General features: G+C 42.1%; 1 protein-coding gene across 1 annotated transcript in view; it reads right to left on the bottom strand.

Moving 5' to 3' along the window:
- Positions 1-1,795: 1,795 nt before the first annotated feature.
- Positions 1,796-21,098, bottom strand: part of LOC308322384 (uncharacterized protein) — a 223,503-nt gene continuing 204,200 nt past the window's right edge. Inside the window, exons 13-31 of the mRNA XM_080773607.1 lie at positions 21,078-21,098; positions 20,119-20,178; positions 19,581-19,625; positions 19,180-19,257; positions 18,468-18,491; positions 14,354-14,398; positions 14,080-14,124; positions 12,605-12,685; positions 12,423-12,479; positions 11,616-11,681; positions 10,940-10,966; positions 10,366-10,425; positions 9,924-9,995; positions 9,804-9,830; positions 9,024-9,077; positions 8,663-8,749; positions 8,043-8,150; positions 7,390-7,428; positions 1,796-5,890 (exon numbers count right to left, since the gene is read on the bottom strand). The exon at positions 21,078-21,098 is cut by the window's right edge and continues 33 nt beyond it. Of these exons, the coding sequence (XP_080629733.1) occupies positions 5,840-5,890; positions 7,390-7,428; positions 8,043-8,150; positions 8,663-8,749; positions 9,024-9,077; positions 9,804-9,830; positions 9,924-9,995; positions 10,366-10,425; positions 10,940-10,966; positions 11,616-11,681; positions 12,423-12,479; positions 12,605-12,685; positions 14,080-14,124; positions 14,354-14,398; positions 18,468-18,491; positions 19,180-19,257; positions 19,581-19,625; positions 20,119-20,178; positions 21,078-21,098 (1,047 nt within the window). The 3' untranslated portion in view covers positions 1,796-5,839. The remainder of the gene's footprint in view (positions 5,891-7,389; positions 7,429-8,042; positions 8,151-8,662; positions 8,750-9,023; positions 9,078-9,803; positions 9,831-9,923; positions 9,996-10,365; positions 10,426-10,939; positions 10,967-11,615; positions 11,682-12,422; positions 12,480-12,604; positions 12,686-14,079; positions 14,125-14,353; positions 14,399-18,467; positions 18,492-19,179; positions 19,258-19,580; positions 19,626-20,118; positions 20,179-21,077) is intronic.

The raw sequence follows: 21,098 nt of genomic DNA, 5'->3' as shown, positions 1-21,098 counted from the left end.
ATGAGTAGCTGTCTGTCTGTCTATGAGTAGATGTCTGCCTGCCTGCCCAATTGTCTATGAGTAGCTGTCTGTCTGTCTATGAGTAGCTGTCTGCCTTCCTGCCTGTCCAATTGTCCATGAGTAGCTGTCTGTCTGTCTATGAGTAGCTGTCTGCCTTCCTGCCTGTCCAATTGTCCATGAGTAGCTGTCTGCCTGCCTGTCCAATTCTCCATGAGTAGCTGTCTGTCTGCCTGTCTATGAGTAGCTGTCTGACTGCCTGCCTGTCCAATTCTCCATGAGTAGCTGTCTGTCTGTCTGTCTGCCTGTCTATGAGTAGCTGTCTGCCTGCCTGCCAGCCAGCAAGTTGGTTAACAGAAAATAAATTGTTATGGCTGAGTAAAATAAAATACAATAAACACAATTTGCCTGAAAATAGATTACCCAGCTATGACCTTTTTCATGAAAAGAAATGAGTAGTCATATGGCTGACTGAGTAAAATAAAACAATCTACCTGAAAATAGATAGCTATAACTGAAGAGCAATTTCCGCAATTTCCGCAATTACCATTTCCGCAATTTCCATTTCCGCAATTTCCGCAATTTCCTCAATTTCCATTTCCGCAATTTCCGCAATTTCCATTTCCGCAATTTCCGCAATGACCATTTCCGCAATTTCCATTTCCGCATTTCCGCAATTTCCATTTCCACCATTTCCGCAATTACAATTTCCGCAATTTCCATTTCCGCAATTTCCAACTATTAATGGCAGCTGGGTTTCATCATTCAAATAAAATAGAATTCTGTCCGTTTAGCTATAAAATTATGTCAGGGAATAGGGATACACAGTATATGTCTTTCATTTGCATTGCATCTCCCCCCCCCCAAGCTTTTATTTTCGTTCGAGTAATAGTACAACTCTAATAGTATTACTTATAATAATGTATTAAAGAAAACTTTACCCTTATTTTTTTTACCCTAGAGTTGCAAATTGCGGCTATCATATACCCTACATTTTATATTAAAAAAAAGTATGATATATAATTCAGTGTCAAGCAATATTTCCAAATGAACATCAAAACATTGTTTGGAGATCTTATTTATTTCAGTCTACAAGTTGAATTGACCAGATTTCACATAATGCATAGACGACGAGAAGTTACAAAAATAGCTTAATTCCTTTACAACCAAATACACAACCAAATAAACATACTCACAACATCAAGCTAATACTGTGATATTTGTATTATACCAAACTGCATTCTGATATAATTACACTTAGGCCTATAGTAGTTATGCCTTCATAAATGAAACTGATAGAATCTGCAAAAGAAATAAACACATATAAATGTAAGTGACAGATTAACTATCAGCTTCCAAAAAAATCACAGCTAGAACTGTGTTGAGATTTAACTGAATTCCTGGTTCCAATTAAAACATAGCTCTATATACTATTCAACAGTTCTCTTATCAGGTTTACACCTCAGTGATTGTTGATGTATTCATTCATTCATTTATGAAATTTATTTAGCAATAGTACAGTAATGCAGGGTTCGATTCGGTGAGGGAAGATGAGGAAATCCATGCTTCTGCTTTTGGTATCCCCAGTCTAGTCCTTCATTTTGGTAGGGATGATTTTTTCCCATGCATCTGGTCTTACAATTATCCTTTTGTGAACTGTAGACTGTCTATTGATTTATGTTAATTTGATGATATCATAATTTAATCAAAACAATTTCCCCATCTCTGCAATGTAATGTTGTGTTAAATGGTTAAGACAATGCCTAGTGCCTAATGCCTTGTTTTTCTATTTTACAAATCAAACCCTGCATTAATCTCCTGTTTTTAAGTGTGTTGTTTTTAACACATGAATCACAGCAGTCAGATGGAAGACAAAATGATGAGTATTAATACATCACAAATATAGCCTATCAGTGTTACTGATATAAACAACAACACAGGGGACAGGTTGACATAGTGTCTCGATTCCCATTTTTGGCACAAGTTGCAAAAAGAAGTGGTCAAGTTCACAATATGACTTTTTGCCCTCAATTGAGAATTGTTTTGGGATGGACTGAGAAAATGTGTGAGGTGGCCTACTGTAGTTGTGGCTGGGGACTTGAAACAGTAAACACTAATGGCAAAGTTAATGGCAAAGTGCCATCCTCATTAAGCAGTACTGGCCCACTGTCACTACAAAAGTATTTGTCAATGTTTCAAGTGAACAAATTGCCTCATTACAGTGTTGAATAGAGCAAAGCATTTAGGTAGGTTCTGTAAGTGGATAAAAGAGATGTGTCAAACCGATGAAGCGTTATCATTTTCTTAAAATGCATGTGCCCAATGTGAGTTCATGAATAGTCTACTGGATGACCAGAGTATCCACAGTCTTGTGTCTCACTTTCCCCATGGTCAGTGGATGACTGCTCCTTTACACTGGTTACACTGGTTTAGCACATATGGTGGCGTGCAGACTCAATTATTTTAATATTTCATTAAAGTTAGGGAAAGATTTGAGATGGGCCGTGTGAAAATATAATAAGACAGATACATCTTTGGGCTTAGTGGAACAGAGGTAATTAATGTAAAGCATGAAATTGCCTTTACAAGAACTTAAAACTGCATGTATTTAATGAAGGGCATTATACCGAACCGAAGATTGTTAGTCAAGCATATAACATGGAAATTCTTCTTGCCATACAAATGACTACTTTCATTCTTGTATAAAAATGTGCAATTAGTATCAATACAAAAAGTCCATACTGATGTCAACCTCAAAGTAAAAATAACTGACAAATGTAAATAGAATCTCAAAATGTGATTGCAAACAATCTCCCTCCTTACTCTATGAGTAAATATCCTAACAACTTAACTGTGGAAAAGCCAAATGCTTTATTCCTATGCTACCCATTGCCCATTTATCAGAATGTGTGTGTGTGTGTGTGTGTGTGTGTGTGTGTGTGTGTGTGTGTGTGTGTGTGTGTGTGTGTGTGTGTGCGTGCGTGCGTGCGTGCGTGTGCGCATGTGTTTGTCAAAGAATGTGCGAATAAAATAATGCCAATGTGTGGATGCAATATAGCAAACAGCTGGTGAGAGCCTTAAAAATGTCTTTAGGCAACTAAAACCCTCCAAGAAGTGGCAACCAAAATAAAACATTGAAATTGTCACAGTAATCAAATAAGAAAACACAAAATGCTAAACAGCTGACAATTAAGAACATTGTGTCAAGCTCTTTTTCTGTATAGAAAAAAAAAGAACAGTTAAAAAAATAAGATTTGGCATTCAATTCTATTATAAATAGTCCTTAAAGGAGTAGTTCAACCCAAAAATGACTTATTTTCTATCAATTGCACCCCATGAAGCCTTGAATTCAAAGATATATATATATATTTTTTAACTTTTGTTGCATTCCGGAGCGAATAATTTAATCAATCGGCCAATAGGAGACTCTCCTGAATGAATCTCCAAGGCTTCATGGGGTGTGTGTAATTGAAACAAATAAAACTGCATTTTTGGGTGAACTGTACGTTTAAGTCCAAGTCCAATTGATTAAAAATGTCCAAACAAACACACGATAAAAATAATGTTAAGTCAGCAGCAAACCCCCCTGCTGTTCAGAAGTTCTGGAGACAGTACTTCATCACTCCTCGTCATACTTGAGTCAAAGAATAGATACTCCTGGTCAAATATGACTTGGACTGGCCCGGGTCTACCTTTTACGCAGAGCCTCGGTTTCGATGGGCGCTGATGGGACGCTTGTTTTACAACGCCGGCTACTACCTACCTCAAAAACCCTTACCCAAGCACAGAGCAGCGCATCCCTCACCAACCGTTTTAACGGACCCCTCACCAACCTTAATCCGGTCGTTTTAACGGACCCCTCACCAACCTTAATCCGGTCGTTTTAACAGACCCCTCACCAACCTTAATCCGGTCGTTTTAACAGACCCCTCACCAACCTTAATCCGGTCGTTTTAACAGACCCCTCACCAACCTTAATCCGGTCGTTTTAACAGACCCCTCACCAACCTTAATCCGGTCGCCTGTTAAACAAGCGCCCCCTCAGTGACCATCAACTACCAGGCTCTGCGTAAAAGGTCATCCCGAACTGGCCCAGGCCGTGTGATTTCTGCTATAGAGGGACGGGTGCCGCCCAAACACGGCGGTGGATCCTATTGGTTCCCCGATCTGAGCGCCCTGCCCCCGCCCCCTCCTCCGTTCCCCTCAAAACAGCAGACGCTGACATCACCATATTTGGAGCCACACCCCTCTGCACTGTTATCGGTTAGCAAAATACAAGTTGGTTCCTACTTCCTATGCCAGATTTTCCAATAGGTTTCCCCAGGCTTCTCTTTTTGAGACAAATGTGAACGAAAATAAAAGGCTGGCTACTGACTGAGGCTAAGGCTCTGAGGCTAAGGCTCTGAGGCTAAGGCTGAGGCTAAGGCTGAGGCTAAGTATGACTTAAGTCAACCTACTGACTGAGGCTAAGTTGACTCAAGTCAACCCCAAGTGTCAAATTTGTAGCCTATACTGGAGTAGGCCTACTTGCATTTGAAAATATCTAAAGTACAATTTATTTTTATTTTTTAATATCAATGCATTGTTGGATTGAAATGTAGACATTTTCCACCCAAAGGAATATTATAATAATAAATGTGAAAATATTACAAATACAAGCTCACAAATCATTGCATTGTGATGCGTTATGAGCTTGTAGCTCTGATATTTCCCACTATGTTTGAAATAATAGGGCTTAAGTGGTTAATGTATAATAGCCTATACCGTTCCCTTTCCTAGAAATGTAGTTTAGTCAAAAGTACAATATTTCTACATTTGTCTTTGAAATGTATAGTGGAGTGAAAGTCACAAGTAGCCTATCCAAAAAAGCAAACATGCAAGTAAAGTACAGATCTTAAAGTAGGCCTACATGTTTTTCATTACTGTCCACCACTGTTGTCAAATTCATTAAAACAGGGGTCAACCTCGTTAATGTTAATAAGATGAAATACTGCAAAATCATAAATACTGTAGTAAATGGTTCCTTCAATGTTTTGCTTTGAATCTAACACTCAGCATGCACTGTTTATACTATACAAACGTGTCCATGCACAGGAATGCAAAAATGTAACTTGCCAACAATAGTATAGAAAATAATAATAATTAGTACAAAACAAAACAACACTATAGTAACAACCACCAGAAGTGTAAGCCATCAAGAAAACATAAACTGACCTTGACCTCATGACCTTGATCAAATGGAAAGATTTGTATAAGCTGCACTATGCAAGTAAAATGACACACAATATTGTAGTTACATTTCTGTTTGTTTGTTTTCTAGAAAGTTAATCTAGAAGAGTGAGAACAAACCACAAAGGCCTTCAGGTTGCTAAACAGCACTAGTGTCTTGTCATGATCATGCACTTCATTGGTGAAAACCTTAATAATAATAATAATAATAATAATAAAAAGAGCAAACCATAATCAATCATATACAATACATCTGTGGGATTAAACCCTCCCTATGTGCCAGTGGTCACAGTTATAGTGACCCAGAGGAGCAAACCTCAACTGATTATCACGCTACTGAGTAATTATCAATAACCGTGCGTGCGTGTGTGTGTGTGTGTGTGTGTGTGTCCTCCTCGGGTGAATGTGTGGAAATGCAGTGCTCACTGTCGCCACCTCCTGGTGAATGTCCATAATGGAGGATACTATCTGAGTGTTGGTAATAGGTCAGGACTGGAGGACACACTAGGGCGTTCCATGGCTTGCCACCACATGTCACAAAGAAAGGGCAGTTTGTCCCTTTGTGTTCTCAGTCACACGTCTTCTGTGGCCCCGGGCCGTGTCTGTCTCCCCTTCAGGGCTGAGAGAGACGTTTGCGTTTGAGCTTCTGTCTCGCCATCTCCTCCTTTTTCAGAGAAGAGAGAGATGAGAAGAGACCACCGACCCGTCTGTCTGTCTGTCTGTCTGTCTGTCTGTCTGTCTGTCTGTCTGTCTGTCACACCAGGAGATCTGTCCATAGCCACTCCCATGCAGCGTTAATGATCAACAAGTCCGACTCTGTTAGTTAGTAAGGCAGCTTCGACCCCACACTCTCTCTCTCTCTCTCTCTGTCTGTCTCTCTGTCTGTCTGTCTCTCTACGCATCCAGGTGCACTGTCCTTCATATTAGGAGTCTGATCGTCAAGTTCAATTTGGATGAATTCTCACCATCACTGGCTATCAAATACTTCATACTTCAAGAGTTTATGAGTTAAAAGAAAGTCCTATACATCCAGTCTTGTTGATAATACTGTTGACTCCGAAAGATGTCCTCAATAGAAAAAAAAAGAATCATCTCAATATATTATATAAAAATGTTTTGTAAAAATGGAAAAAAGGGTGTGGGGGGTATTCAGCTGCAATATATACCATATCAATATGATCAATATGTACAGATGCCATGCCGCTGGTTAGTTATCACTGCAAAAGAAGAAGAGCAAGGATTGATTATGATTATTGATTATGAGAAGGGCTTCATATCACAGACCAAACAACATCTACCCACTAAAGTTAGCAGGAATAAGTCAATTTCAAACAATCAATCATGCTTCTCAATTACAAGCTCAGACAGCCGACTGTACTTACAAAATGCCCCTGTAGCGAAATGCAAATCAAAATCAAACCATTAGATTAATGCTGCTAATCATTCCACAGAGAACCGTCTCAAGGGTTGCTTCAATTCAAGGCATTTTGTGACTACTAGATGTTAGCTGGACTACAATCGCATATCACCGTGCCAACTAAGAAATGCTCATCACTACGTTAGCCATTTATGCTTCAGGCTAGGGCTGGGCGATATGGACAACATCATTAAATATCACAATATGTCTGATCAATTACCATAATATCGATATTGTGACGATGAAATCATGTTGTGATTTGTGACAATATCATTTTTTCTTTCAAAACAATTCAAAGCTTTAAAAAAATAGCCGATCTACAAGCCGATCTTCAAGCTCCCAATGCAATAATTATATTAAAAATACGGAAAAGACAACACTCTCATCATGATATCACTGCTGTCTGGCAGAAACCAGCTAACTCCAACATTTTTCAGGAAATTAAGAAAACCTTATATATATTTAAAAACAAAGCAATACTGCCTCATCAAAGTTGGTATTGTGACTTTGGTCAAATGGACCAAAGTTTTTGTCATTTTGTCATAATCACTTTTTAATACTTTTCATTGGTTCCAAATTTGCATAACCAACACACAGGCGTAAAGGGTGTTCAATAGCATTGATTTATGGAGGAGGAAAAAAAAGTCTATAATGGAGTTAGATGGTTTCTGCCAGACCGTGAGGATATGTGATATATTGCCCAGCTCTACTTCAGGCCAACGTCCTGTGCGTTTCTTTCCTCTCACCTTGTGCCAACAGCCTGGTATGGGCAGTCCGTCATGTCCCTGAGGAGTGACAACAGTGGTGAGACACAGTGCAAAAGCAATACATGCACCAAGACTCTGTATACGTATGTATGTGTGTGTACGTCTGTAATCCACGTAACGCGAGAATGTTGCTGATGCCTGAGGTGGGTGGGTCTTTCAGTACCTTCATGATGCTCAGTGACATCATAGAAGGTAGGTTTGTTTCTCTGTGCCCACATACCTGGTTTGTTCTACAGGCAGATGTTGGGGTGAATTTCACCCCAATGTATAGTGATAGAATGATAGAGAAAAATCCCATTCACCCTTAAGTTTTTCCACTGGACCATTAATTCTCACATGTCACATAGTGTCTATTTTATGTCATGATGATGTACGATAAGAGCGCCCCTCACTTCACACAGGGTTAATCAGCTTAATATGTGGTAAGAGAAGAGAAGAGAAGAGAAGAGAAGAGAAGAGAAGAGAAGAGAAGAGAAGAGAAGAGAAGAGAAGAGAAGAGAAGAGAAGAGAAGAGAAGAGAAGAGAAGAGAAGAGAAGAGAAGAGTTATATATATATGTAGAAAAGGAAAAGGACAGCCAAATAAAGCAACAATACAGAATAAGCGAGGAGGAAGGAGACATAGATACTGTACCAGAGGACAGGGGGCGGCAGAGCCAGAAGAAGGCAGAAGAGGAGGAGGAGGAGGAGGAAGAGCAGAGCGCTCAGCATCCCTGGAAAGATCTTTGGGTTCCTCACAACCCTACAGTATGAAGAGGATACATCCACAGAGGATACATCCACAGCATTGTGCAGAAGAGTCACAGAGCAGAGGAAATAGCAGGAAGTAACATATTAAGCAAGTCTGAGTGTGCAAGAGAAACGGGCAAAAACATTTCTAAGTGGTAATTCACACCACTGAAGCTTTTCTCAAGACAATTCTGATGCTTAAAGTTACGACAATAACAGACCTATACAAGCTTTCGAGCTTGTAGGTCTGCACTTTATGTTGCCGTTGTACGGCTTAAAATGCTTTCGTCTTTGGTTTTACGTTAGGTCCTGGAGGCCCAGGTCCAGATAGAGAAATATGTCTATACAAGAGAAAAAGTGATGAAGTTATTTCTGGTGAGATACCTACATATTATAATAGATGTCACGACACACTGGTGAGTTGCCACACCGTGTGTGTGTGTGTGTGTGTGTGTGTGTGTGTGTGTGTGTGTGTGTGTGTGTGTGTGCATGTGCGTGCATGTGAGTGCGAGTGTGCGTACATACCACAGGACAGGGCTGGTCCAGACCCGGGGGTCCCTGTTCTCCTTTCTGGCCCTTCAGACCTCTTCTCCCCACCCCTCCCCTGTCACCCTGGAGACATGGAGCACAACAGCCATGCTCAGTACAAACACACAATGTTTGCTATTTGTTTTATTTGTTTTGACAATCCATAAACAGGTTGGGGTTGTAGTGTCTGATCAGACTTGAAAGATATGCGGGTGCCATACCTTTGGTTGCTTTGTAGGTATGGTAAATATGATACATAAACTCTTGTTTTGCCATTGTCCAATTCACTCCATATTACACAATGAAGTCGAAGATTCATACGCAAACCTCTTGACTTTGTAAACCAGCAGTCGTTTACCTTATCTCCTCTTTCTCCTCGCTCCCCCTTCTCTCCAAGCAGTCCTGGGAAGCCCTGGCGATGAAAGGAATACAGTTTATCCATATTGATCCATATTGATCCAGCAACTGTCCAAATGTTTGGATGTGCGTGCGCCTCTCGACTGCTATAGACCACTCTTAACCAGCGAAACCCTACAGTACCTTGATGACCAGAGTCTCCAAGCATCTACGGAAAATTAGGCCCACAATTTTCTTCCCCTTTACCCAACATGTAAATAACAGATTTACAAACATATAGACATATAGTTTACGCCGAATGTTCGCTGACTACCGTACTTTCACTATTTTAGAAAAAAGCTTTACATAGATTGTGCATTACATTCACCCGTTCACACACCGATGGAGGGGGAAACCATGCAAGGCGCCAGCATGCACATAATGTAGGGAGAAATTAGGGGTTCGGCGTCTTGCTCAAGGACACTTCGACACCAACTCTGGGGGAGCCCGGGGGATCGAACTGGGAACCTTGCGGTTCACATGAGGCCACTCTACCCCTGAGCCACTGCCACCACAACATTTAAATAGTGAAAGAGAGATTTTCGCCACAATGACATGCCCAGAACAGGGACGCCACGTTGAAAGTGTTTAATAGTAATCACAATCAAGACTGCTGCGTGTGTTGGACTCATTCATCTACCATTTGACTTTGCTTTGAAATATCTAATTTATTTACAGCTGCGGCAGAAATAACAGTGCGACATTAGATGCATGTACATTTATATACTGTGTATATACTTACATCCATTCCAGTTTCCCCTGTTCTGCCCTGTGAACACAAAATCACATTTTCAATCTCAAATGTCCCACAAAAGCAAATACTAGAGTAGCGAAATCCTGTAAAATGTGTTCATTTGCTCACTTTCTCTCCCTTGGCTCCAGGAAGTCCAACCAAACCAGTTGGCCCAGTTGGTCCATGGGGGCCGTCCAAGCCCTAGTAAAACACAATCATCATCATCATCATCATCATCATAGATTCTTGGTTGTGTCATGTCAACACCACTTCTTTCAAACATGGTTTTGGCAATATCACTTTATGAACTAATTCAATAACAAAAGCGAAACTGCCTTTTCTCTCTCACAAGGGAAAAAACAGAAACTGAGTTTCTTATCATGTTTTAGCTGGTGTGCAGGAAGCTATAGAGACTTAGGCCAATCATGATACAAAACAGATGATACAAGACATTTGGTCACATACATCTTTATCAATGGCAAGTTCCTGCAGTCCTCCCATTTCTATCATAGAGAATGTCGAACCTTGTCGAGGCCTTTAACAATAGACCAGCTTAGCTAGCGATACTCACTTTGAAACCAGGTGGACCAATGTCTCCCTTCTCTCCCCTCATTGCGTCTCCAGGCTCTCCCTGCATCAGAACAGACACACTTTCCTCAGTCATAAACCTAGCACGACAGTACTATTGTGGTCAATTCAACATACTGTACAATACATAACGCAGAATAACTCTTCCTACTTCCCTACTTCCATCACAGGTGTTACCGGCGAAAACAATAATTAAGGCTCTGTTCCATTTATTGTGCAGTGGTTCTCAGACTTTTTAATTTCAAGGACCCCCATAATAACTCCATAACCAAATGGACCCATTCCATTTGTTCCCCCTCAGAGTTACGCACCCCATACAGGGCCATTTGGAACCCATTCAAGGACACTTTATGAGACCCACATGGTGAAGCAGAGTGTTTCCAGTGAGTCAACATGCACAATAGCAGCACCCTGACTCTGTTTGACCAGGAATGGAACAGAGCCTTCATTAGTATCAGTGGTTTCTGTGAATTAAGGAAGTATAGGGAAGGGGCCCAAGTTCTTTCCAAAATGGCGTGTGTGCATAAGAGCCCATTCCAGGGTCTTTAGAGTCTTACCTTGGGACCAGGCATTCCATGATGTCCCTGAAAGACATGGTGCACTTGTGTGAGTGTGTATCACTAATAGATTGACGAGGGGGGAACAGTGATTATGTACACTTATATAAAGTCAAGTCAAGACATACTCTCTGTATGTCACAATAATAACCCGCTGCTATGCTACGCATGTTCACAATCATGTTGTTTTACCGTAAAACTGTGAAAGAATCCTGTTGGCAGCCATGTCATAAAAGCAAACATTATTATATGCATACAGTATTAATCCCTTTTATCCATTTGTGGTCTTTCATGGATCTTTATGTATCTACCTTTATGTGTACCAATGCTGTGATAAATGTAATGTAATGTAATCTAATGGATTGAGAGGTATCAATTCTTGGAGTAGAACCGCTGCTTCTTCGCATGGAAAGGAGCCAGCTTAGGTGGTTCAGGCATCTGGTAAGGATGCCTCTCGAGCGTCTCCCTAGGGAGGTCCTCGATGCACGTCCCACTGGGAGGAGATCCCCGGGGACAGACCAACGATGAGATGGAGGGTTTATATCTCCAAAATCTGCCGGGAACACCTCGGGATCCCCCAGAATGAAAAGTTATCTGGTGGAGCGAGCTGTTGCCTCCGCGACCCGACTACGGATAAGCGGTTGAAGATGGATGGACGTATCCATGTATGACTCACCATGAATCCAGGAGGTCCTGGAGGCCCCGCTGGTCCTGGAGCCCCAGGCTGGGAGATCATCTGGACCTGGACACACACACACACACACACACACACACACACACACACACACACACACACACACACACACACACACACACACACACAGACACACACAGACACACCTGGCCTCAATACAATGTAGTGTTTGAAAGTGTAATTATGTATTCTGCTGCTTGGCCAGTTCCCACTGAAAAAGAGACGCATACAGTCTCAATATGTTTTTACTGGTTAAATAAAGGTTACATTATTTCCGATGAGATATGTATTAGGTGTCACGACACTCTGGTGAGTTGCCACACCGCGTGTGTATGGGTGTGTGTGTGTGTGTGTGTGTGCGTGCGCGCGTGCACATGCTTGTAAGGGGTGGGCAATTTTCTTTTAATCGATTCACTCAAATATCTCGATTTTTAATGCCACGATATTTTTACTTTTCATGTCAGGAAGACTGACTGACGTTATCTGCATTGAAGTGTACACGTATGATTCAACTTTTCATGGTTTATGTCGTTTATAATTGTTTTAAAATGTTGTAGTATATTAAAAAAAAGCTAAAAGTAACTTTGGGAAAAATAATTGTGATATTGAATCGCAACAATCGTTGAATCGCAATATAATTAAGAACCGTAGTATAAATCGAATCGGCACCCTAGATATCGAGATCATATCAAATTGGGAGGTAAGTGAATCGTCCCAGCCTAGTGCGTGCATGCGTGCGTACGTGCGTGCGTGCGTGCATGCGTGCGTGCGTGCGTGCGTGCCACTGACCATGTTATCTTCAATTCTGCAGTCACCTTTCTCTCCCTTGTGCCCGTCCATTGCCTGCTGACCCACACACGGACGCAGAAGAACCACAGCGTTAACATTCAGCTGTGTCCAACACACTTTAAACACCTTTTACAATAATACATCCTTCACTAATCACTATACTGAGTATACAGTATACTCACAGCAGGTCCAGAAAGACCCATCTCTCCTCTCTCTCCTCTGTCTCCTGCCGGTCCGGTCAAACCCAGGTCACCCTTCGGCCCCTAGTGGAAGAGCAGCAGGGTTAAAGGTCAAGCTTTTACCAATTTCCTTTCATAAGACTTTTGTGTTCATATAAAAAAACGTTATGAAGGGGTAGGAATTCATAAGCATTAGCTTCTTCCTGCTCCTTTTCGAACACACTTATCTATTGTCTATTGACCTATATATTTAAGATATTTTGTATCTTTACTTTTATTGTTTTATTGTGATGTTTTATTGTATGGTGTTTGAAACAAATAAAATGAAAGAAAGAAAGAAAGAAAGAAAGAAAGAAAGGTGCCTAGTAGTAAGCTCACGAGGAACAGAGAACCTTAAAACGATTTCATGATGAGAAACGTGGCTGATTTCCACCTGAATCAAGGTTTCAAACGGTTTTGTCTCATGCTTAGGATACAGCTGTTCCAACATGGCAGGCAGTGAAATGTTTCTACTTAGAGCTTCCCTCATAAAGAAAAACAAGACAAGACAATCCCAAACAAAGACAAATTACACAAGTGCAAGTGTAATGGTTGCTTTATAGCTATTTATAGCAAAAGATGGGGTAATAGCATGATTCCCTTGTGCTTCTCTGATATGTGGCTAGTCAAAAAAACCACACCTGTGTGAAGTGAGGGGTGCTCTTATCATCATACGTCATCATACATCATGTCATTCTTCACAATTTGCGTCCTCACTTTTGTCTTCAATGTTTGTGTTTACACACTTTTGTCTTCAATGTTTGTGTTTACACACTTTTGTCTCAAAGCAGACCCTCAAAGCTGGACATAGGAGGCGCCCCTCAAAAACCTTTTGTTTTCTTTCTGTATTTACCGTATTTATTTACACATTAAGGTCCTTTCAGACGGGAAGTGAGTGGCGCAGGCGTTGTCGCCTGGATCTGCTCATGAGGGTCACGGGACCACTCACCACATTCCAGGTCTAGTCATCCCGCGGGCGTATGCACGAAACAAGCACATGTGCGACAATTTCACGGGACCGCACCCGTGAAAATACACTTGCGAAATCGGCCCTCAACCTCTCTGCACGTCCAAAATAAACGCATGCTAGTTGGGTAATATCTGATACTTCTGTGACCGCGGAGAGCAAAGGTCAGTTTCTCAGTGGATTTATCATATATGAAGGTTATAAAACAAATTGAGCCCCCTGCAAGCCCCTCTGCGGGCAACATTTGTGAGAGCCCCACATCCATATGGCCGCCATTAACAACCGATGTAAGGCAAACTTTTCTAAATGTCATTATGCTTTAAGTAGCATGTGTCATGCCAAACTTCTTTCATGATTCTGCATCCATTCCAAGCATTAGTTTTCCATGAAAAACACTCAATTCGGCCATAGCCACTAATGTGATGACCTCATCACAAATGTGATGAGGTCAATCTGGTATGTGCTACCGTACCTCCTCTCCATCCTCTCCTGAAGGTCCAGGTAAACCAAGCTCCCCCTGGTGGACAGGTGAAAGACAACTTTTATTAATAATCTAATAATCCTATATGAGATAGAATGCATTATTATAACCACAACTCAACAACACGACGGGCTTGAATGTACTTAAACAGTCTGGTTTCAAACCACAGCTTCTAAAAAAAAATGACCCAGACGTCATATGATGGTGTGAAGATGTGTGACGTTCCCGATAACACAACTCACAGGAAGTTTGAGAAATGCCTTACTTTTTCGCCGGGGGGTCCGCGAATCCCAGGTGGACCAGGTGGACCCTGGGAAAAAAGAAAAAGAGACAAATAAAATAATGAACTGTCTAATTTATTGCGCTTTTACTTGGAAAAGAGCTCTCCATGTTTAATGACACTTTCTCAGGCATTCGTTCACACAGATGCGCAGGCAGCTGTCTGATGATGTGTGAAACATATTGGTGTTTAAGCCATTAACACCTGGAATGCATCTGTGTCACCTCGTAGCTTTTAACCATGATTTTATACTTTAGCTATTTTTGAGAAATCGTGAAAATGTATGCAAATCTTTGAATATATATTCTTTCACAGCGAACATGTTTCAGTCAAATATTTGCTGGGGGTGTCCCTGCATGGCCAGGGAGCCCGCGGCCAAATACATGTACTTTTTGGGGGTCCTTGACATGAAATAGTTTGAGAACCACTAATATAGAAACAATAGGTTTTAGAAGTAGAATCTGGTCTTAGGTCTTAATTGGTTAAACCTTGGGAACGTTGCAGGGAATTCACACCGGGGCCGTGATGCTCTGCAGGTGCCAACATAAAGCAACAGTACAAACGCTGGCTGATTTCTCAAGCCAATATCAGGCCCCGACAGTAAACACATCGGATGGTTCTTCTTGTTCCTTCTCTCCGCCGCTGCCTGTCACACTGATGAGGACCAGCTTTGTTGCCGATGCGTCGATATACAATTAGGCCTTAAACGGCTGCAAAACGGCACAGAATGTGGTTTTTATGCTACACGATGTCGTCGACCGCACGCTTCACACTGGAACGCCTCACGGGACGTTTCCATCACCGAGCAACGAAGGAGGCAGAGCCTTTATGCGGTGGTGGAAGTGAGTGAAAGTTCAAAAAGCATCAAAATTAAAAGTGTCAAATGTAAATGTGCTCACTATGCAAAATGTCCCGTTTAAATGTTTTCAAATGTATTAAAAAATCCTTTGAAGATCTACAAGCTCACAATGCGTCGCACTGCCTGGTAGACCAGCTATTTTCAAATTGTCTAAATATACAGTAGGGCTGACGTGGTTAAAAATCTAAATTAAAACTTAAAGTTCTCATATAATTGTAGTGGAAAAGTACAACATTTTCCTCTGAGATATAACAGAAATAGAAGTACTGCAGATCAGAAATAAAGGTAAAGGTATCTTGAACATGTACTTAAGTAGGCTACAGTACTTAAGTTACTTTCCACCTCTGCCTTTATTTAAGGTTTAGTCTTTATTTCTAGCATCCATATGAGCGTATGTATGGACATGTCAAAAGTAGATAGGGGAGGGGTGGAGGGGGGGGGCGGGGGGGGGCGGAGGGTGCTGAAACAATGGATAATGATTAATTCAACGTGCAAAGATTCCCGAATCAATTGAAACGTCCTTAGGGCTTCATAGGGCCAGCAGATGATGATGATGTATACGTATCTAGTGGTTATATCTGGAGTCCATGGTGTCTTCTCTGGTGACGGATGGCTCTCTTACATCATGCCCTTTACTCTCCTCTCTAGAGCCACAAAGCAACACTTGTTGCCCGAGACCTCTGAAGTGTGTACCGCCATCTTGAAGCAATAAAAGATGGAAATAATACTCCCTCCCAGAGGTGAACATGCTTATTTCTCCTCCTCTGAGAAGCCTGTGGTTGTTCGTTGGCAAAGCCATGGCAACTGACAGATGTGTTTCCCCAACAACAATTGTCTTAGAGACTATTCCATCATCGCCCAGCAGTGGTAGCCACCCACGCAGATAATTATGCTAAAAAGCCATGAAATTAAATTGGGTTGGAATATAATAAATCCAGTATATTTCAGTCTTGTGTTCAGCACTAAATTTATCATCATTGACTAGAATTTCACCACAGATGTGAAATGTGGCTTTTTCCACACAAACAAGTCAGCGGCGATAGCGAAACAGGTTGCACACATATGATGGTGCACTGCAGTGCACTATGCGAAACTCACGCAATCTCTCTCTCCCTCTCTGCCTCTAAAACCATCTGACTGAACTGAGGCCAACCGATCCAGATTGGCCCCAGACTATTGATAAGATCTCTGCAGGTCAGAGTCCTCTGGAACTTTTGCTCACAAGGCTCTCTATAGTATCGCACGCATGGGGCCCATTTCACACTGAGCCTCGCGGGGGCCGAATGCACGGTGTTTTTTCAATCAAATACACGCTCCACTGCAGAGATAAGCATCTAGTTATTAGCATGTAGCACGGTACGTGGCAGAATATCAATGTGCTCTGTGTGTAGAAGAGAGGGATTATATTCCACTGCAGGCTTTCATTTGCATCCCCGCTGAGTTATAACAGCACAATGCATGCAGAGCATGACAGTCTTTTAATACAGCCATGGGTAGGGTGACCAGATGCCCCCCATTTGCACGGGACAGTCCATTCATTTCCAAGACTTTTCAGGCGTCCCACAAATTGAGACCCTAGCTGTCCCACATTGTGACTGACTGGCAGGCATCAGTGATCCAATGCCATAGTTCCCCTAATAGTTGGCTTTCTGTTTTAAAGCTCTCTCATTGTCTCTTTTCCTGCTAGATGTGGTTTTAAGCCTGTATAATAACATGAGAAATATCCCCCAAAATTAGCATTTAAAAACAAAATGTAAAAATGAAAGCAATATTAGGCCTATATGGACGAATATGACCTTTAATAGCAACTTATAGGTAGGCCTAACTTGTCCCACACAAGCAATACTTCTGTCCCTAAAAAATGAACAGTTTTGGATCTGGTCACCCTAGCAGAGTGTCTTTTAATACATCCATGGGTACGATCAGAGAAGTCTACCCGTCTGCTAGCATCACAGCACCACCGCAAAGCATGTCACGAATCAAACACAAATCCTCATAGCATGTTGCAACTCAAACACAAATCCTCATAGCATGTTGCAACTCAAACACAAATCCTCATAGCATGTTACAACTCAAACACAAATCCTCATAGCATGTTACAACTCAAACACAAATCCTCATAGCATGTTACAACTCAAACACACATATCCGAAGGCAATAAAAGAAAATGCCAAAAAGAAACACACAACAAACGCAATAGCTGACAAATTCCACCATGCCCCTTTAAAGGGGCACATCACGTCCACATCAGGAATGGGAACTACCAGTAAGACGCCCTGAGGGCGAGAAGAGCGCATCCGCCTGGGTGTACGGCAGACTGCTGGGCGAGCGCTGGCGCTTTGGCATGGAGGGGTCAGATCTACATATGGAATGAATTCTGTACCGGCCATACAGTATATGGAGCTTGTCTTATTCATTATTACAGGGTTTGATGAGGTCAGATCAACATATATGGAATGTCAGAACAGGTCAGCTCCATATATGGAGATCTAATGGTGGCAGCGGGGGCAGTGTCTTGCGTGTACAGGGTTTGATGAGGTCAGATAACTATAATGATGGCGACGTGAGCGTCCATGCACATTGATGATGAACGATAACGTTGTGTAAACATGTTGAACGTGAGTGATGTGTTGAACGTGATGCCCCTGCATGTGTTGTATGTTCTGGCATGTGTTGCATCCTGTATGTATACATGTGTATGTAATGATGTATTGGTCGCCTGGTAGACTGACTGGGGCGTTTGGTTACATGGACTGACATTCAATAACATCTGATGTCAGGAGTATACCTACTGAAAAAAACAAACACACCCACGGCATAAACACAGTCACAGATCACAGGCTGATAGTGTGTGTGTGTGTGTGTGTGTGTGTGTGTGTGTGTGTGCGCGTGTGGCCCTGCAGTGTACACACATAATCAGAACGAACATGCTCTGTGCTGTCTGTGTTTCATGAACGCCTCAATGCTTTCCCAATGGAAGTCACGTGGTTTGACCAACAAACACTTGTGTGCACTGTGCGATGGTCAAAGTGTTTGGTCAAACCACGTGACTTCCATTGGAAAAGCATTGAGGAGGCCATGAAACACGGACAGCACAGAGCATGTTCGTCTGATATGTGTGTACAGGGCCTGCATGTGTGTGTGTGTGTGTGTGTGTGTGTGTGTGTGTGTGTGTGTGTGTGTGTGCATATCATATGTTTTGCTGACAAATCACACCAACAAGGCCATGCAGTAGATTACCGCGACACTGATGCTGCTGATCGCCTGTCAGGAAGAAACGGCAATGTGTTCAGTTTACTACATGTGGCGGGTCTTGACAAAAAAATGGATGGCACCATTTAAGTTGTGGCCTAGAATCCTATAACGTGATCCACCCACTGAAGTATGATTTCATAAATAATAAATAATAAGTGGTCCGGGGACCACCAGTGGTCCTTGAGGGGGGTCCAGGTGGTCCTCAGCTAAATGATGGAGAGTTGGTGACCAAATGTACCCTTGTAAGATCTTTAACTCTTGAGAGTATAAAATGAAATGGAATTGTGGACAAAATCATATCCAATGACAAAGAAATATTCTTTAGTTTTGGGCCTGAGAGGCTAAATCTCATCAAATGTTGGTCCTTGGCTCAGATGCAGAATCAATAATGGACCGTGATATGAAAAAGCGTTGAAAACCACTGGTGTAGTGTAGAGCAGTGGTTCCCAAAGTTGGGTCCGGGGACCCCCAGGGGTACTTGAGGGAGTTCCAGGGGGTCCCCAGCTAAATGATAGTTTGGAACGAAATGGGTCCTTATGGGTCTGTAACTCTAAGAGTGTACAAATCCTGCCATGTCTTTTCAAATGGGGGTCTGCGGGCTAATTAGTGTCAATTTGGGGGTCCTTGACATGAGAACGTTTGGGAACCACATGGTGTAGTGTAGAGGCCCATATGGGTATATTGTGGCGCTGCTCACCTGGAACGCGTCCAGGAGCTTCCCGTTGAAGTCGATGATGTCCGAAGAGCCCGCCACTCCCTTGTCCCCAGGATGGCCCTACAGAGCCCATCAGAGACACAATTATTATTATTACAGGATGGCCCTACAGAGCCCATCAGAGACACAATTATTATTATTATTACAGGATGGCCCTACAGAGCCCATCAGAGACACAATTATTATTATTACAGGATGGCCCTACAGAGCCCATCAGAGACACAATTATTATTATTACAGGATGGCCCTACAGAGCCCATCAGAGACAGAATTACTCACAATGTACTGAAAATAGCTACACGAGCTCTACAAGCTCACAATGCGTCGCATGACAAAAACACACAGCAAGAAGCCCACTGCATGACAGACCAAACAGCACATACCATGGGTCCCTGGGGTCCGTGTTCACCGGCCTCCCCTCTGTCACCCTTTGAACAGATTTGAACAGACACACATTAGAGAAAAAAAGAGAGATGGTTTGGTGGTTTTACCGCAAGCATTACCGTATGTTATACTTTAGCTGTTGAGAAATAGAAGATCTACAAGCTCATAGCACGGGACCGAGTGCCGCGATACAAGCTTGTATATTTGGATTTTTTTTTAATCGTGTAAATGTGGCACAAATCTTATTCTTTCAGCGCAAACATTTTTAACTAAAATCGTTGCTTCTGGGGTGGTCCCTGGAACAACATATTTTCAGATGGGGGTCCGCAACCAAATACAGATAATTCTGGGGGTACTATTACTGCCACTACAACTGCATGCATGTACTAACTATAACTATTATTACTGCTAGTGCAATATGTATTGTTGTTTCTACTACTACTAGCCTACAGTACCGCTATGGCATGTACTGAATGTACTAACTAGATTACTATTATTACTACCGCTGCTGCTGATACTAATAATAAAGACTTCTACCTTGAATCCTGGCAGTCCATCCAATCCCCTCTCTCCTTTTTCTCCAGCTCCTGCCTCGCCCTGTTTCAACATGCAGGAGAGGACATGGTCAGTGTGAAAGCAGGTAGATCAGTGTAAAAACAATATTCACAATGTCAGTACATAGTGAGGTCGTATCTGATGCTTCCGTGACCGCGGAGAGCAAAGGTCCGTTTCTCTATGAAGAGTGTACACTTTCTGAGTTACAGACCATAGCCGTCATCACAAAATGTGATGAGGTCAGCACATTTGAACACATTTGGGCAAGTGGCTATGGTTGTTTTTAGCCCAAGGAGTGTCGTTTTGTACAAAACTTGGAATGGATTCAGAATCATGAAAACCCCTAGTTTGACACGTCACAATTCTGCCTTATTGTGCCTTAACAGGTTGTTGATTATGATTTGGGGCTCTCATGAATTTTGCCCACATTTTTGCGAGGTACATGGAGGCTCAATTTGTTTTTTAACCTTAGTTCATAGATGATAAATCCATTGAGAAACGGACCTTTTCTCTCCGCAGATACGACCCCACTGCATGTGGTCATTGAGTACTTGTAGAGCATTGGTTCTCAAAGTGGGGTCCGGGGACCCCTAGGGGTACTTTCAGGGGGGAGTTCCAGGGAGTCCCTAGCTAAATTAGAGATACAGTTAGGAACCAAATGGACCCTTATGGGTCTGTAACTCAGAGAGTGTAAACGCTCAGAGTTAAATTAACAGTGATTTTACAATATCAATTGGGCTACCAGAGATAGAAATGCCATTAAATCGGGGTCCATTGCCCTAATGCATGTGAAACTGTTTCGGAATCACTGCTAGAGCCGTAAAAATCCTCTCTTATCATATCTTTTCAAATGGGGGTCCTCAGCCTAATTAATGTCGATTTTGGGGGTCCTTGACATGAAAGAGTTCAGGAACCATGACTGTTGTAGAGTTCATCTTTACCTTTCCCCCTGGAGGGCCCTG

This window comes from Protomyctophum bolini (genome assembly GCF_963924005.1).
Source record: "Protomyctophum bolini genome assembly, chromosome: 10".
Classification (NCBI taxonomy): Eukaryota; Metazoa; Chordata; class Actinopteri; order Myctophiformes; family Myctophidae; genus Protomyctophum; species Protomyctophum bolini.
This window is presented reverse-complemented; position numbering and strand designations above follow the sequence as displayed.